The following is a 19,716-nucleotide window of genomic DNA, read 5'->3' as shown; positions in this document are numbered from 1 at the left end:
AGGCAGGCAGGCAGGCAGGCAACACATTCATTTGCCTTCTTTCCACGATGACAGGAATCAAGTCCACAGGACTAGAGACACACATAAAGTGAAGGCACCTGTTGACAGCCTGAGGGTCTGAGTTTGAACCACAGAACCGATGTGGCGGAGGGGGAATACCAACTCATGAAAGTCACCCCCTGATATCCGCAGGCATATCATGTCATGCACATGAAATAAATGAATAAAGTGTAATTTAAAGTTTTTTTTTTTAAAGTAAGAAATTGCCAGGTGTGGTTGTGCACATTTTTTTTCTGTTTTGTTTTGTTTTTTGAGATAGGGTTTCCCAGTAGCTGTGGAGCCAGTTTTAGAACTCATTCTGTAGACCAGGCTGGCTTTGAACTCACAGAGATCCACCTGCCTCTACATCCAGAGTGCTGGAATTAAAAGTGTGAGCCTCAAGCACCCAGTTGGTTGTATACATATTTAATCCTCGTTTTTATTTTAATACCTAGCAGGCAGAAGGTGACGAGGCTAGCCTGGCCTACATACTGAGTTCCTGGTCAGCCAGGGCTACATACCCTGTCAAGCGAATAAAATGAAAAGAAAGAAAAAGAGAAGTAAAAACCTCAAGTTCAGAGAGGAGATTTCTCAGATAAACAGTTTAACTAGCTTCAGTCTGAGAATATATTTCTTAGAACAAACAAAAAATGAAATAGTATTAGCCCTTCTTTTTTTTTTAATTGAGAAAAAAATTTTTCCGCCTCCTACCAGCCTCCCACTCCTCCCACCCCCCCCCCCCAAATCAATAGCGCCCTGTTTACTTGTAACACACAAATATGATAACTATTCTACAAGCCCTGATGTTCTCATCATAACTGATTTCCTAAGTCTGGTCTTTCTCTCTCTTGTATGGATAAGTGACAGAAATACAAAGGTAGAGAATGTTGTACTGGCAGGGCTGCCAGAGAGCATGCTCATTCCCACATTCACTTTACCAAAGGGGGCTGGGGAAGGACACAGCCTACCTCCTTTTTTCCTGTGGAGCAGTTGGCAGTGCCAACAACATGCCACAGACATAAGAATGGATATATGCACTGTCACTTTGAGAGGGGACACTATTAAGTTGCTTAGCACATGCGACGCACACTCCTGATCATTTCACAAAGTCTTCGGTTTTCCCTGGCAGGTCAGGTCATCTCTACCTATATAAGCCATATTCTACCTTAAGCATCCGATCTCACAAATCTTTCCTTCGGGGGACACCTCGTTCTCACATGGCTGGACACTACTGCCCCTTGTTGTGGAAGAGAACAAAGAAGAAACATTCTTAACACACCTTCCCATTTATTTAACTTTGGCTTTGTTTTCCTTGCCAAAACATTCTATTTAACTAGATTCTAGGCATTATAGAAAAAAAATGCATGTTATTTCATCTCATTGTTAAAAGAAACATGCTGATAACAAAGAAACGCAATAATAATTGCAGTGACATATGGCTGGCTTTGCTTCTATGTTGCATGGTATGCTATCATGGGAGATGTGATTATATTATTTATGATGTAACTGCGATCACTGGATTTTTAAGAGTCATATAATCTCTGCGTTTATTACTCTACAATGAACAATACCGGTACTAGGCTTCTTTAAAACATTGTAAAAGGCGTGCTTGCTTGAACAAACGAGGTCATCTTTACTTCTGTCTTTGTGATGGCGGCCTACTGACAACCATCTAGGACTTATTAGATGTATACTGAGTATTTGTTGATTTTTCTACACTACATTTGATCCTTCAGAGGATTCTATTCTAAGTGGGCATGCGATGACATAAGTCAGTGACGTCCACATCTACTGGTGGATAGCAGTTTCTTAATATTTGGGGAGTTTAGACACCCTTTTGGGGAATAAAAATGATATCATCCATTCCTAGTTAATTCTCTGATGCACTTTTCACTATAATTATAACGAGAACCTCATACTAGAATTATGTAAGAAAGGCACTAGCATTCTGTAAAGACAAACATGAAATATATTTCAAATGCAGACATGCATATGCTATAATTGTTAGCAAGGGCTCACTGTGTTCAATCTACTTACTATACAGGAAGTGTATACGTATAATAATATACTTTCAATAGCCTTAAATAAGAATATTGTGTCACAAGGTCAACACAACATCAAGCTATTGTTCTATGGCTTAATCTTTTAGAAAGCCTCTTAACTTATTGACATCACCAGTGAAACCACCCAGGAGCAATACAATACTGTACTATAGGCAACTGTACAGGTTGCTATAGAAGTCCTAATTATCACGTTTCAAAGGAAATTGCCAGAATCTTACACTTGCCATGCCTAGCTGTATAGAAAGATGCAAGGTTCATTTAACTCGCTCTTTCTATTCTTATTTTTTTCTTCAAAAATAACTGCTAATCATTTTGAATTGAACAATTCATAAAACAACTTTCTATGATTGAGATGTTTTATCCTTATCATTTATGATTTTGCAACAACAACAACAACAACAACAACAACAAAACCTTGAAGAAACAGAAAATCTCAACTCTCTTCTACATCTCCAGATACACCTTCCTTTCTCTGAATGAAGCACAGGTGTTTCATTTCATATCCAGTCCAAAGACTGTCACTTCAACCTATGCTGCTATGATGCTTAACACATCGGCCCTCGCGATGCTCCTACTGTGGGAGGAAACTCAAGCCACAGCACCCTCCTGTGTGATTCATTTAATCTGGGCTCTGGAATCTCAACTTGTGATTACTCTTTTGTTGTTTTTGGAGGCTGTGAGTTCTCCATAAAGTTGAAAGGAAGATGAGCTTTATTTCCCAATGAATATTGCTTTGCTCTCTGTTGTTGAGGTGGAAGCACAGCTGTGCACAGTAGCTCCAATGAAGCGAGGGACAGCCACAGAATAACTCTGCCTGAGTTCACAACTACAGGCTCCATGGAATTATGTACACCCCTTAGGCTCACAACCACTTGCATTAATTTAGACCTGGAATTGCCATAAAGCAGTATTGATTTAGGTTGATCTCAGAAATATTTTTTCCTCTAATTTTATCTATGTTGCAGAGCAATGTTACAAGGACTAGGGCTATTTCCATTTTGTACATAGTTATTAATATACTATTTTTGCATAATTGAAATGGTTAATAACAGGGACAGAGCCCAAATTTTTAATTCAAATAAAAACATAATTAAGGGCATTACCTCTTAAAATTATTCATTCATGTATAGCATTCTTCACAATAAAATAATATCTTAGAATAAAATATCCTGGAATAACTTTTATTTAGAATATGCAAGCTTTATATTTATTCCAATTATCAAGTTCTATAATGGACCTGACAGGGGCGTTATGCACAATGTCCATCTACACTGTTCCAAGATTAGTCAAAACGGATAAGTGAAGCATTAAAACTCATGGGCTAAGAGCCCCATCTTAGTAAACAAATTCCATTCAGTGAAAATGAAACAGAGCCACCTTTTGGTTCCTTAAAATGAGCTATAAATGGAGAAGGGCTTGGTGCCTTCTCTGTCCTGCAAATGAGAGCATGCATTTCCAAATGTAATTCAAAAATAAAAGTGCTAGCAATTATCTGAATTATCAGGTTGAATTCATAAATTGTGACTAGACTAACATGGAACTATAATTTGTAAATGTCCAAAATAATTCACTTTCTGTTCTAGAAAACACTTTTATCCTGAACCTGAGAAAAGTCAAACTTAGGGATCCCTTTCTTATTTCAGTGGCCAAGAAGAGTTCAGCTTCCATTGTCCAGAAGATCCATTTAAAAATGGCTTAGTATCCAAACATATACTGATGGATTATTCAGCTCTTACTTTTGAAATGTGGGAACAAGAAGAAAGTTTGGCAAAGTGGTGCTATATTTTAAATTTAATCATAAATCAGTTCTTGGGAATTACAAATAAGGCCTTAGAAGCCGGCTGAGGACCAGATTTGGTCACTGAATGCTGAGTGCCGCACTTGCTAAAAGGCTAGAACAAGGCACACACATCGGGGCAGAGCATTCGGGCCACAGTCATGGGACTGACACCCAGGGAAACCTGTCCTTAATTTATCCCGTTGTGTGCAGATTTGGCAAGGATCTCCAAACATCATTTACATACCATATGCCCTGAATTACCTAGGCACAATGGCTGTGCGCAAATATGTTTCGGGTCTGACTGTTTGCTTCTTTTATGAGTGTTTGCAGCTTTCACTTCGTCTCCACATTGCTAAATAATTTAATGTGCTATTTCATGCTGCAAAACGATGTTTGCTAAATCAATAACTAGTTTTTTGTTTTGTTTTGTTTTTTTGGTCTTGTAAAGAGAAAGAAAATGTTCCTGGGATAAGCAACCAAGGGATATTATTTCTCCTACGTGCAATTCAAATAAAGGAAATCAGCTATTTATGTTTTTGCCTCATTTTAATCTCTGTATTTTTATGAGGCATATAAATGTGACACACTCGACAGTAAAATAGGTACAAGTCAGATGTTATGACTGCTGCAGAATACAGAATGTGTCAGCAAGTTCTCATATTTAAAAGAGATTTCCCAAAACATGTCCTTCGCCTTTCCTGCACCTAGTCCCTACACAATCGAAGCAGTACAATTGGCCTGTGCCTTAGTTTCCCTTCCCCTCGATGATAGCGTCCAATTGAATTAACATTTTTCAGATTCTCAACCTCAATTTAAAGCTAATTTTAAAATGTATACTTAACCTCAGAAGCTCAGTAGCCTTGAACAAGAACTGTCAACCTGAACTGTGTATACTGTCTCTCATTGCGTGTTATGAACTTAATTTCACATTAAAATGACATCAACACCTTCATTTTGGATAATATTTTACACAGTAGGAATATTCATTAATGTAGGATAATAGTGTGATAAGCAGCTTAGATGTTAAAGAAGCAGGGGAAATCTAGTTAGTCTACTTTTTATATGAATGAGAGAAAGCTTAAAAACTCAAATAACTGAAGAATTAATTTCAAAAAAATATTTAATGATGTTCTGCCACTATGTCAAATGAAGAACACCCATGGTGCAGACATTTTCAAATGTAAAGATCTCAGGACAACTACAGAAAAATCACAGTCACTTTCTGATCAGACATTAAATGTGTTATAATATTCAGAATAAAATATAACAAATAATTATACTTGTGTTAGTTATATTCCTAAATAAAATATACGTGATATCAATATATTTTTTGCTAACCATTAACTATGAACTATCTGAAATGCATGAATTATTCTCACATTTGATAAAAGAGGGAAATCTAGCAGCTATCAGATCAGGTCATTTGTTGATATTTAACTAGAAAATATAAAGTGCTCATATAATTCTTAATTGGATGTTAAAATACATGGCCGAGCAGCTGTGTCTATACAACAGTACAGAAATAAGCAAAAAGTAACAGTGTTATCTGAATTCTATCAAATACTTGGTTTTCTTTAGAGGACAAGAAAAAGAAAGAAGCTGCTATTGGAATATCGGCAACTAAAGGGTTAACAGACATATGCTGTATAATTAGGAGATGCATTAATGATTATGAATAGTAAATGATTTGGTGCAAAGAAAAAAATTTAGTCAAAGGGACATGTACCTATCTTACATGTTTATTAGTAACTGTATATAACTAGAGATTTCTGCTATTAAGAATCTTGCATTATTGGTGTAAATACTTCCAAGGGTACATCAAATTGTAATCTTTCATACGACATCCATCAAACCAGGCTGGAGATTTTGACAAACATTAAACACAGTAAGGAGGCAATTATGTATGCATGATTTAATCTGCAACTAATTAATATGCAAATTTATTCATATGTTAGTTACTAAATTAAAAATGCAAAGAAGCCCTTATGGTGATTCTCGAAATTTTGCACAAACAGAACATTTAAAATGTAAGAAAAATGAAGTTTTTTCGAAACCTACACCACACTTTTGGTGTCTCTAGAACCTGTTGCATTAAGAACCCTAAAAAAAATAGTGTTTAAATACTAGATAATAATTTAAAAGGTGTGCTAATTTCATGTGAGAATGTGGGAACAGAAAGGTTAATCAGAATTCTCTCGAACTCTTAAGAGATGCAGTCTCATTATCAGACAAATGATATTCTATTTCTAAGCCTCTTTCCCTGCTCTAGGGTTGTCAGTGTTGGTCATTTTCCTGATATCTTGTGTAAACATTTTGGAAGTTTTGAGAGGAATAAACATATTTGAAAGCAACCATCAAACCAGAGTAACTTTGAGACCATTTGGTGTTCACTAAACATGCAATTCCCTCCTCAAGATGGCAACTCGCTCTTTTCGCCTTTGGGGAGCAGCTCTCTGCAAACAGAGAAATACAGGGAAATTGTGAAAAGGCTGGAAATTCTCCACAACACTTTCCCCAGAATCCTCAAAGACACGGTGTGGCTAACCAGAGAGTAACAGCCTCCGCGGAAGGCAGGAGGTCATTTTAGCCGCATCTAATCTGACAATTTTAGCCCTGAATTTCCAGGGTCCAAAATCGAACTGAATCTTTTATGTGAAATGAGGGGTGTGGAATGGTGATAATTTTAAAAATATCTTTGGGTGTCTGTGCGCTTGGGAGCATCCACTGAAGTGCACGGTATTATGTTTTGGCATGTGACTGCCTTCTGGGGAATCGAATTTCTCCGGGACTGCCTACTGATCAGCTGCAAGATTTACTGTGGACCAACTCCTCCTCCGATCACCTTTTCATCCACAGTCTGACCTGACGGTCATGTACTCATCTCCTGAAGCTGGTTGCTGGCACATCTGTAGTGGCCTCAAGAAATCAACATAAGTCAACTGTATGAGAAAACACAATAACAGCTTCGCCGTCTCTTCCCAGGGCTCTGAACTCTCACCCACGCTAAAAAAAAAAAATCTCTGTCAGTCTTATCTCTGCCAAGTGACACACAAAAAGGAAGTTAACCATTGGCTGTTACTTGCCTTCACAGTCTGACTCCCATTTCCCAGCTTCCCTTAGCCCATGCGGATGCCAAGCGGACTGCAGCTTGCCCATTTCATTTGGACCACGGCAGCCAAAAAAAGCACTACCCCACCGTGCGACGACAAGCAGTCTGTTTTGATATTAGTGCCTCAGTATGTGCTGTAAGAGAGTCAGATGTCCCCAAACTACATGCCCTCCCCTGAGGGACTCTGTCCTAGTTCTCCTTGGCCAGAGAGATGGTGTGCATCCCACAAACCCTTAGCTGTGAAAACACAGGGGATAGAGAAGGGGATAGAGGGACAGGGGGAAATGGCCACTAGCGTCTCTTCTACCGGGGACAGAATTCACGGCCTCTGCTCAACGTTTGCATCTAACTAGAAATATGAACTCGGATTCCAATCACTCCCTGCAGGCCAGCTTCCATGGTGAAACTGAATTACATAAGGAACCTTTTTCTTACATAATTAAGCTGTAGGAAATGCTAGCTAGCAAGTGAGTATCAGGTTTTCTTTCTTTCTTCCATGAAAAGTAGGGGACTATTTTGGGTTCGGGAGGGGGAGTTTTTTGTTTGTTTGTTTGTTTGTTTTCATTATTTACGGGGGTGTGTGGTAAGACAGTAGTAAAAATTTTTTTCCTCCTGATGCATGCTGGTTTCTCTGCATTAAATGCACAGGATCAGAACCTAACGTCATATAATCTCTGAATGCCTGGGCCATTCTCTCTCACCCTTTTCAGCATGAACATCCTACTCGGTGAATTCTCAAGGCAAAGGCGAGGGTGCCACTGCCGGGCACTGCAGAAGTCTGAGGACGCTAGGGTCCTCTTTGATTTTTTTTCTTTTTCAGGTGGGCTCAGTTTTTGTTGTTGTTGTTGTGACCGAAACTGAACATAAAGCTTTAAAAGCTTAAATGTACACATTTCTGCATTCATTACACAGTGTTGAATCTAATTTGTTCTTTTTACTGTCACAGGAAGCACATGTTTAAAGCAATCTGTTTCCTCATGTGAATGCTTTCCTGTGTGTTTAAAAAAAAATTGCGACATACTTTACCCCGAGTAACCAAGAGGTGATCATAAATATCCCTAAATAGCATTAAACAGATATGAAAGACATTAACACTTTCAGGATGCCAAAGTAGTATTAAAAAAAAAAATTCTAACAGATGCTCCTAGGTCAAAAAGTGAAATGTGTGTTTCCTGAAAAAAAAAAAAAACAGTCTCATCAGAATCATAAATGAACTGCAAGCGGAGAAGTTTGGTGTTGCTGAACAAACAGGGATCATTTTGGGGACAAACACAAGCCATCCACTGCCAGAGTGCACTCTCCATGAAAAGCCAAATTGCGAGGAAGTTTGGAGAAAGCCAATAGTTTTTGTAATCCACAAGGTGGCAATGATTCAGAAAGAAGGGACAGCTACCCTGGACCCGCGATCTTCCCTGGAGAGCAAACATTCTCGGTGAACCACTGCTCCACCGGCCGGGGCTCACCAGTCACGGACCTTTCACGAGGAACCAAACCTGCTGCCTGGTTTTGGGCAAAATGAAATTGCCTGGGAAAAAGCATTCATCCAGGAAATGTTGAGCCCAAGCTCCTCCCACCCCCAGCACCTGTGGAAGATTTCTACTGTTCTTTAAGAGCAAGACGAGTTCACCAACCAGCTTTCGTTTTATTTTTAACTATTTTTAGTTTCTCAGAGGTGATGCGCAGATCTACTGTTTCTTTTAAGAATTCCATGGTGGCCTTGAGAACACACACACTATAATCATTCAGCAAAGGCTGGAACCCAGCACCCAGCAGTCGTCAGCTTTACTTGGAAGTATCTGCACACACATACAGACATAGCTAATGTCAGAGGTGTACCTCAACTGTCCTGAAGACATTTGATTCTGTCTCTAAGAGAAACGCGGGCGAGGCAGACCATCAAGACCCAGCTGCTCCACACACTTATCCTGCCAGATGCAGTTAAAGGGCCAGGTCAGAGCTGGGAGCAGGAGCCACACCCATAAGGGTAGTCTGTGCACCCCTGGGGAGGAAACAGGTTTCTAGCTGATTTGAGACTATACCACATACACACTAGGGGAGAAAGAACATGCATGTATCTCTCAGTTACTTAGAGGTGGGGTTGACTTAGCCATAACAACTGCTGGCAGAGAGCAATCGAGAGCGGTCCTGGGTGGCATCTTAGCCTCCTGCCCCACACACTGCAAGAGCAACAGCACAGTGCACACATCCGACAGCTCCTCTGCAGAGCTACATTACATGGCTCATGATTGCGGAAGGCTGACTGGAGGCTTAGCAGGGCCAAGAAGAAGGGACACAAAGAATGTCTGAAGCAATTCAGATGAAAAAAAACAAGTGGCCCATTCAGATTAGAAACTGGGCCAGGTTCTGCATGCAGCTGAGTCTTTGCTCTGATGTGACCTGCTCTCACCTCAGCGACCTTGTCAGGTTATCTTTGCTCAGATGTTAAAAGAAGGGTAGCAACCCTGCTGCAGTTACTTCTGGTACAAGTGTAATAATGATAGCACCAGCAAGCGATGGCATACGCCATGTACGGCCGGGCAGCAGTGCAGCGAACCCCAGATAAGCTGCTCGGGCCCCATGCTTCAACTGCTCTAGCACCTTTCTCTATTTGAGAGCATGGTCTCCTGGGTCCTTGGCTCTCCCCAGAGAGCCACTCCACAGGACTGTGTACAGGACCACATTAAGGAATGGAGGGTCAGCTTCCTGGGGGTGGGGTGAAAGCCTTGACATTTTAATTTAATCTGGGTAATCAAACACATTTAAGGTGGTAAGGGCTGGCTGGGTATCAAACTTGGGGTCCTGTACATGCTAGGTTAGAATGTTACTGTTGAGGTCCATCCCTAGCCCTTGCCAAATGTGTTCGAAGTTACCAATGGCCTTGGTGTGGAGAGCTCTCCTGAGCTGCAGAGGGTGCTAAACAGCTGTGGGCAGCAGGGAAAGCATCTTGGTTATGGACACAGGAACTTACAGACAGCCTGGGCAGATTTCAAGCACAGCTCTGTCACACACAAGCTCCATGGCTGGGGCAATGCTCCCCTTCTCTCCACACCTCAGATGTAGACAGTTGCGCCCACCTCAGGAGTTCTGTAGGATTACATGATGGAATACAGAACGTACGCCTGTGCCAAGGGGTTGCCCTTAGCACACTGCCATCACGTCCTCGTGGGCACTGTGTCCACGCCCAGGCCTGGAACCTAACAAGAGCACTGAGGAGAGGAAACCCAGCATCAAGTTAGCAGGGCTGGTCCTCCATCAGGCTCCTCTTCCTTCTGTTATCCCAAGGCCCATCCCAAGGCAGTAGGCTTGCAAGTCACACGCAGAGGTCCTTGTTTTTAGCTTGCATGGGACAGACGACAAGCACAGCCTTGTCTTTCCAAGGTGCAGATGAGTGACGAAGGGGGCAATAAGAAGTTTAAAGGGACAAAAGTCCACTTTGTTATATGGGATATTTTCTTCAAAGGTCAGACATGCTCAAAAGCCAGTGACACCGCATCAAACTGCATAGAGCATGAAGAACCAGTAAGGCGACCCTGGAAACCAAGTCATGCATACGACTGCCAGGAGCATCTAGACTTCAGTTTGGTGGGAAGTGGGCTTGACAAAACAAAAACGAGGAAGGGAACAAAGGCACGAATGGGAACAGATGGAAATGCGCACTGGCCCTTCCCAATAGGAAGTCTCAAGCACACAGGAATCTTCCACCAACAAACACGTGGATGTGGTTTACTAAAGGGAAAGCAAAATGGGACTTGTTTATAAAATAATTGCTTATTGTGGTGTGAGTTTTACACATCCAAACTATTTCAAGCTAGAGTAAATATGTTGGATTTCGTTACATTTTTGCCCATGGATCAATGAAACCACTGATAATCTGGACCATTATCTTGGGTAACCATATAAATAAACTTTATGTCAAGGTTCTATGTGAGGGACCCATAAGCTTTTAGCAATACAATTTTACTTCTAAAGCATATGCCTGAGTACCAAGTGGCAGGATTTGTAGCTGTTTTATATCATATTTTCAAGCAGTACAACAGTAACTGCCATTTGTTTCTTTCCCGTTCTGATGCTGATGAGGATCACCATGCCATGAGCACTCAGCTCTCTGCTCCCATGCACCGTGAACGCAACACCCTGTGCCCCTCGGTGACACTTTGAGTCCCTTCTTTAATATTTCGAGTCTCTAAAGTTTGTTAAAACAGCAGCCTGGGTTTTATACACGACTTGTTATTGAATTATTTTGTGCCTCAAAGTTCGTTTCCTAATGAGCAAGCCAGAAAATATTATTGAGCCCCGTGTTAATACACCTGAGCACCTGTGCCATAGCCCAATTCCCCAAACGGGGTTACTTGAAAACATTACCGCGAAGAATCAGCCACCTACTTGAAACCGTTTTCTCGTAGCAGCTAATGATATAATGATATACTGTGCCGATCAGGAGAATGAAAGCCATTACAATATTATTATAAGTATAATCCAGGAGGCATATTTAGAATGATATGGGCTGGGAGGGAGGAGGATGCTGCAGGCAGGCAGATCCTCTTCCACAGACGATACCGGAATAATTGTTCCAAAACAGCATTGTTAGAAAATCTCTTAACTGGCGACAGCAAGCGGCGATGGCGATGATTTTTCTAGGTGTGTGTGAAGGATGGCGCTAATTTTCATGACTGAATGTACTACGAAGTTCATTTTCCTGAGAAAATACACCTTCTACTATGATCCATGCTTCACAAGGCTTCAGTGAGCTCCAACATGGCAGTGCACCTAGACGTTTTCCCGCAGTTGGCTTTGAAGACGGCCCACAAAGTCGAGACATGCCCCTATTTCCCTCTTCCACTGAACAAACAAAACACGCCCAGTGAAACTTTACACATCCAGAATCACTTCCGAGTGCCCTGTAGGCGACTGCTTGCAGATCAATTTCCCTCACTAGCACCGTATTGAGCTAATTCTGCAGCTTGCACGGGTGGTGTTTCTACGCTGCTGAGAGATATTTCTTCAAAATATCTACTTTCTACAAAAATACAGCTTTCACATTCGTTTTGGACTGAAATCGAGACACCTGAGCAGAACATAGCTCATTCGGCTTTGGGGCTCTGAGGTGCGCCACCGGCAGGCATCTGCATTACCGTAAGGTCCCTGAAGAGGGAGCAGTGCTCAAGTGAAAGCCAGCCGGGCCTGCTCCACCTAGGCAGCAGCTTTGAAAGGGTAAACACACTCTTTGGCATGTTGCTGGTCTGAGATCAAATAATGGAGTATTTAAAACTACAGAATCTCCCTGCATTTTATGGAAGTTCCTGTGCTTTGAAAAGGAACACAGTGGCTGCACAAACACACCCTGGACAATACAGACCCAGGCTATTCCTTTGAAATGCCGGTTTAAAATTCAATGCAATTTACTTTTAAAAACAAACAAAGCAGGTGCCTGTCCACAGCCCAGCTATAGCTAGTCTGCCTTAGGAAAAGACAACTTGGCTCTTTTTGATGACATTTCTCATTCTTTTAGACTCACTGACACTTCTAAATTGCATTTAGCCCCCTGCCTCCTGCCCCAAGGTCTACCTCTGATTTATTACTTCAAATAAAAACTTTGGAATTCTGCAAAAGAAAGGAAACAGATCTTGGAGATACAGAAATTGTTACTAACTGGAACAGAAGAATAGTTTTTTTCTCTGTTAGAATATAAGACTGCTTCGGTCAGTGAAGTTTTCTTTTAATAGTTAGGAAGGAACGGCTTCCAACTGAGTATCGAGTCCCCTCTATGTATGTCCAGAAACAAGAAATCCAGAGAAGGCAGATGCCTCAAAACAAGCTTTATAATGGCAAACTACATGGAGGCCCTGGGACCATTCTCTTTCTGTGGTAAAGGATTCTTGCAGCCAGTTCTTTTTTTTTTTTTTTTTTTTTTTTTTTTTTGGTTTTTTCGAGACAGGGTTTCTCTGTGGCTTTGGAGCCTGTCCTGGAACTAGCTCTGTATACCAGGCTGGTCTCGAACTCACAGAGATCCGCCTGCCTCTGCCTCCCGAGTGCTGGGATTAAAGGCGTGCGCCACCACCGCCCGGCCAGCCAGTTCTTAGAGTTCTGAAATTAAACCACGAAGAGTCCAACTTTCCGCACCAAGTTACACTCTAAAGGGCAAGTGAGAAAAGAAAGTGCAAAATAACCGTTCCCTAAAATGTATTTCTCCTTTCTCACACCAGAGTACAGGTGTCTTGTGCTGCTGCTGAACTCTTAAAGAAGTTCCAATAAATCTTAATACTGACACTGGATTAAAAAACTTGATTACAAATAATCACACACACTGGGGAGGGGTAAGGGCATAGTGTTTCATGCCTACCTTAAGGCAGCCTGCAGAGAAGATGAATCAGACACACACACACACACACACACACACACACACACACACACACACACACACGCCCCGTCTGGTAGGGGGAATGAAATGGTCTTGCTTCCTTTGGGTCTCTACGGTTTCTAACTTTTTAATTTGCAGAGATAACCTTTGACTAGCTAACAGATACACAAATCTGCTCTCTAAGGTGAGCCTTTATTTTTGCCCTTGCCACCCCACAACCCTTACATTTCGTTCTCTTTCTATATTTAAAATATGCACACCAGAAGTCTCTTTTTGAAGAAGGGGAAAGATTGTGTTTCGAAGTCTCAAGAATTATTCTGAAATTCTCAGTAATACCGAACTCTTTTAGGAAACTTCTGGGAGACGGGAATGCCAAATGGTGATGGTGCATATTTCCTGTGCGTGCATTCTGAAATAATGAGTCCAAATGCAAAGATCTTCCTGTATTTATTTCATATCCCAGAATCTCATACAAAACTCAACTCTTTATTATCTTCTAAAATCGATGGAGAGGATGAGATTGATTTCCAGAAAACACATTACTGGACTTACAGCTCCAGGCTGGATTAGTGAATTCTGCATTCACTCCAGGAACAAATGCATACTTTGAGATGGACAGTCCCTGGGTCTGCACAGGAGCCTAGTGTTGTATCATATGTGCTACATAAACTGGGTGGATGTTCCCTGCTATTTGCACGCCTAACTGCATTACCGCAATCTCTTTCCCCCTATATATTTTTTTATAAATTATGGCTTCATTTATGTGATCAAATCTTATATTTTAGACCGTCAACTAAAATATGAGCACACTAAGTTCAGAGTTGATTCTATGAGCTGCCCGAACATTTGAGTGGAAACCCATACAACTGTTTGTATCATACAGGAAAGGAACTTAAAGACGCATTCTGTTATGTATCTTATCACTTACTGGGTCCTTCTAGAATTCCCTACACAAGCCCAAGTCCAGGTGGCCTATGCTCAATTTACTCACGAAACATTTAATACTGCCACAGTCATGTTAAAGGGGCTGCATCACTGCTTGGGTTAAAATGTGTAGACATGAAAATGCACCATGAGACACAGAACAGCGTGTCCATGACTGCCTTATGACACCCATCAAAAGAGATGAGGGCCTATGTGCTTTAAATATTATGGTTTTTAACCACAGAACTTCTGTGCTCCTACTAAGAAATAAACAAGTTATCAATTCTTCTCGAGAAATCATTTGAGATTTCTTTAAGGATCTGAGGAGAAAAAAAAATCTAAAATACTTTAAAGTACAGATTCAATAGCATATTTAAAACATGCAAACTAAAACATTTTCTAATGTGATAGAAAGTATCTAAGAAAATTAATACTGTTAGTATTATCTGTTCACTTTCATTGATGTATCTAATAATTTCACTATAAAATATAGCTAAGTCCAGACCTAATGATTTTATTTTACCTAAGAATTCATGTTCCTTGGGGATATCAAATAGTATCAAATACATGCTACACTTTTGTTTTCTCAAATCCACCTAAGGAGCCACTCATGCCTCAAATAATCTTGGAGATGGTCCAATCTTATTTTAGAATCTTTTCCTCAGGATCTGTGCATCCAAAATTATCTCTGACCACTTAAAGCTTGCCAGATCCTCCTGAACTAAACATAAATAAATAAACCAAAACTACAATTTAGCATGGAAATTAGACTTTACTGAACAATTCCGTTTGTAAAACTCTCCTTGGAGATGACAGTGGTCATAAAATAGCTCTTAGGGTGAACCTTTCCATTTCCACAACCTTCTATTGTTCCAAAAGGCCTGAGTGAGTTTACAGCAAGAGCGAAGACCAACTCTACAAATACTGAAATACAAAAGTGTACCTCTTCACACTTTCTGATAAAACATACAGAATTTCAATTTGAGGATCAAGGCTTTGTATGTTTACATGTTAGTGAGCACAATAAAACTTCCAAATGACATCTGTTCCTTTCTTATTTTCTGTGAATTTGATAAGACTATTTTTAAACAGTACACTTTGAAATTGTTACTTTCCAAATTTTAATTCGATCGCATTAATTTCTAGTAAAAAAAAATGCACAGATCATTTCTCCTAAGCTATAATCTAATATTGTGCCTTTTATTCTCTGTATAAATGCACAACTCCGTGTGCACGATCATTAGGCTACTTGCAAACAGACACTTGCTGGAAAGGCTATAAAGCCGCAGAGGGTCCATATCCCAGAGAAAAAGACTGTAAAGCAGAAAATCGAGATGCAGAGATCTATCCAACAAGAAGCTCACATGCAGATTTAAAAGGTTAGAAAGGCCAGATGAGCTGTGGCAGCAAGAACACAGCTCTAGTGCTGAAGTCCCTTCAGCAGAGGAAGACCATGCGATAGTGGGGCACGGCCCACGACAACTTTTGGCAGCAGGAAGTGGGGCGCTCTGACCAAGTATCATTTCCCACAGTCTTCCCTTAAACAACCAAAGTACCCTAGACATCACTCCAGACCTCTGCTCTCCAGTGGGCTGCCTTCTCTTCCTCTGTGGTTCTAAAGACGGTAAGCCTTGTGGGTGATTCTTACACCACCCTGTGTTGAGCCTACAGTACAAATGCAAATTCATGTCTCCTAACAAAACTATGACACAACATTGAGCTAAGTCTCTCTCTGTCTCTTTCTCTCTCTGTCTGCCTTCTTCCCTCCCTTTCACTTCTGCCTCTCCCTCCCCTTCTCTCTCTCTCTCTCTGCAGGCACAGCAGAGCTCTGAAACAAAGCTAGGCAATTCTCCCCACCTCCTTGACCCAGATAGCCTGAAAGAGCCAGCGGCACTACAGCAAGGAAGTCCACTCTCTCACACAAGTGTATCACAATATGTACCTATGGAATACCACACTAAGTGTTCCTCTGTTTATCTATGAAAGAGAGAGGGCCCATTTCACTGGGGGTGGAGGACGAGTTCTCACAACGGACTGTGATAGATTTATTACTATTTATCATGGTCAATATGTATCTAAGTGAAGACAAATGTTGTTATCTAACCAAATCACTGTAAAAGAAAGCTAACCCAATCTTTTACTATGTGTTACAGACGATATACTCAAGAATATGTTGAAACAAGGTCTAGATGTATCTTGAATAAGACACATTTCTTAATTTTATTTGAACATAAAAATATGGAAGACATAGATCTAAAAATACAGAAATCTAGATCTATTGGAGTCAAAGTGCGACTGTCTAGCACAGACTCTTTCCTAAAATCAAGTAAAAATACACACTTTTTTTTTAATTATGCTGGCAAGGTGTGGGTCTCATTCTCAGCAGCAGAATAATACAGCAGAGCTAAGTACACTAAGCGAACCACAACTCAAAGAGAACTGAGATGTTCTGGAATTACCCAGTACAGCATTGACGGGAGTGGACGATTGCTCAAACTTAACTTCTTTCTGCTTAAACCTTAACTGAATTTTCATCTTGTTCCTTGTCTTTTGAAGAAAGGCCATTCATCAGTTTATCCCACAGGGCCATGAGGAAGACATTCAACCATGAACACTTAGTTCTCTTGGAAGAGTTAGTCCCAAACCGACTGTCCACCAAAAGCCAAAACTTGGAACAACAGAAACAAAGTTCCAATGTCTAACTCTCATGTGTTAGAAGAAAAAGACTTTCTGTTTTCTGAGCATAGGGCAAGGGAAGTGCCACCAACAGCAATAAAACAAAAACAAAAACAAAAACAAAAAAACCCTTGCAGATGTTTTTGTAGAGACTAGCTAACTAAGAAGAAATAAATATTTGTAACTACTTAAGTTACTGATAGTAACATCTCCGATACTTCAAAAACTTCTAAGAAAGTATGAAGATTTCTGAAAAATTTTTTGCAGTGGAAAAAACAACAAACAAACAATAACCTCAAAGTTCGTTTCACCATGAGACACAGACGGGACGAGATAGACCTAGTGGTGCAGCTTCCCTGCACAGTTACATTGTCACCTCAGAACAGCCAAAGTCCTTTTCAATGTATTTAGTATTGTCAGGGTTATGTTCAAATGTAAACAGCTTCAAGGTCTTTATCCTTTGAAGCTGTCATTTAAACTATAAAATCTAAAATGCCATCTACGTTAATTCTACCAAACGTCAATAGGCCTACAGAAACAGCCAATTTCAATAAGATATAGAAACTCGAGAAATAACAACATAGTACAGTTTTAAGTGACATATTGATATTCTAAAATGACTATTTTATATGCCATTGGCAGTTTTATTTACACAATATTTTTCCATATTTATGGCTAATTTTGTGGTGCTTCTTCAACATTATCAAGTCTGATAATCAGCATACAAAATTTGTGAGGTTTTTTTGATAAGACTTATTCTGATATATTCATTTAATAATTTTTTTGGATGAGCTGAACCGAAATCAAGTCAAATACACAGGTGTGTGGGTTAATCTAGCACATTTGCAAAACCCATTATTCTTCTAATTTACTAAAAATGAAATAGAACCAAGGAGAGCACTGATTGGTTATACATTTTCAGAAATCTAAATATAATTTTGTCTAAAAGTGTAAGAACTTTTAAGGCCCATTAGTCATTTCTTTTTACATACTAGAAGATTAAGTTAAAACTGTCTTCGCATGTACAACACTGTAAGGAAAGATTTTTTTAAAAAAAGGAAACAGGAAAAGAAGAGAGGAAACCATTTTTTTTTTAATTTTACATAAGGAGAAAATTGCTAGCAATGGGTTAGGTATAAACAAATTAAATACCTCCTAGGACCTAAAATTTGCAAATGCATGAACTCAAATCAATGTGTCATACATTTCCTGTGATTACAAGCCAGTTTTCCTAGGTTGGGGCCTGGGGCATCACAGCAACACCCCGACAACACAGCACCGGGTATTACAAATGCCCAGGATGCTTTGTCTACCCTGGATTCCTCTGACCTCACCTAGCATTAAGGAGCAAACAAACAGTGACCACCTTTACAGTCCTCATTCATCCACCTCTCCAGAAAATAGAGACATTCTCCCTGCACTCTGGGCTGAAACCCATGTAAATTTCCCCTAAATCCGCTCCGCAAATCTCCTTTCTCATGCAAATCCCTAAATCATCATAATACTGACAAAGAGTTTAACCAGTATGGGAAACTAATACTCATGCTCTCCAAAGCCTTGTACAGGTGAAGCTGTGTGCAACCTGAGGTCCCTTTTCAAGGCTCTCTTCAGAGCTTAACTTGCTGAACACCAACCTAAGCGCCAGCCTTCCAGCAGGGGCAATTAATCGCCGCTGCCGGGGTCAGGTGCTGGTCCTTTCTGATCTTCCATGTTCTAGACGCCCAGGCAGCTCTGGGCACATGGAACCTCACCGACTTCCGTTGCCTTCTACTGATACCAAACAGAACCCAATGGACAAAGTAAAAAGAGGCAGTACTTACTGAAGAGGGCAAACCTGGAGGAACTTTCCGGACTTTCTTGGTCTGCACCTCTGCAATAAACAAAAACAAAAACAGAGAAGCTGTAAGCTCCCACATGCCCAGTTCTCCAAAGGAAAAGATATCAAAGCAAGAAACTACCGGGATTAGGGGAGACATCCTAGCTCACTCCCGCTCCTACCAGAAATCAAATCAAACTCTGCTTTGCAGGTGAAATTGAAGAGACTGGTTTTGCCTGTGGCTACTTTGTGTTTTAAAAAAACGGGTTTCTTGTGTGCACAGTCAAGTGACACCCTGAAATAAGCAGACATTTAAAAAGTTATGCTTCTTTGTACATTGTTACCATATCTCCTGGAAAGGGGGGCGGGGGGGGGAGGGGGGAAAAGGTACCAAGCTGAGGATTGACTCCATGCTGAGGAAAGGGGTGTCTTTCTGGGGCAAAGTTGGGATAGGATGGCATTTCTTAAAGTGAATTTAATAAAGACTCCGGGCACTCAAACAGAAAAGGGCCTTACCCATGGCACTACTGTGAAGAGGCCTCCGCCGGGTGTTATTGCTAGAATACTGATAGTACTGGGAGCCAGGTTTGGTGGGCGAAAGGGTTCCTGGATTGCCCATATCCATGTCCCCTCCAAGGAGGCTCTGCTAGAAGGCGGAAAGAAACAAAGAGACAAAAACAAACACGGAAGTTTAATTTTTCACATTTACCACCTCGCACGCGATTTTAAGCAGAGTAATACAAACCCCAGCATTTGCTGAGCTAAGACAATTAGCAAAACAACTGCCAAAAAGCAAAAGCCACTGAGCAAGCAGCTATCATCAAGTTCGGTATTTTTAACCCTTTACTTTGAAGACGGGGAATGGTACCCCTTTACACCAAATACATTTTAGAAGATCATTTCAGATGACTACCACTTAAATTTCGTAAGAAAATGACGTTTCTTTAACAC

At 40.6% G+C, this 19,716-nt stretch overlaps 1 protein-coding gene across 9 annotated transcripts in view; it reads right to left on the bottom strand.

Moving 5' to 3' along the window:
* Positions 1–19,716, bottom strand: part of Tcf4 (transcription factor 4) — a 338,712-nt gene that overhangs the window by 99,132 nt on the left and 219,864 nt on the right. For 5 of the 9 annotated variants that reach the window (XM_026783458.1, XM_026783457.1, XM_026783461.1 and 2 more), the window contains exons 7-8: positions 19,282–19,411; positions 18,770–18,819 (exon numbers count right to left, since the gene is read on the bottom strand). In XM_026783458.1, coding sequence (XP_026639259.1) covers positions 18,770–18,819; positions 19,282–19,411 — 180 coding nt within the window. The remainder of the gene's footprint in view (positions 1–18,769; positions 18,820–19,281; positions 19,412–19,716) is intronic. The other 4 variants (XM_026783462.1, XM_026783460.1, XM_026783463.1 and 1 more) reach the window with 1 other exon arrangement.

Source organism: Microtus ochrogaster, chromosome 18 (assembly GCF_000317375.1).
Source record: "Microtus ochrogaster isolate Prairie Vole_2 chromosome 18, MicOch1.0, whole genome shotgun sequence".
Lineage (NCBI taxonomy): Eukaryota > Metazoa > Chordata > Mammalia > Rodentia > Cricetidae > Microtus > Microtus ochrogaster.
Note: the sequence above shows the minus strand (reverse complement) of the source record. Positions and strands in the feature narration are given on the sequence as shown.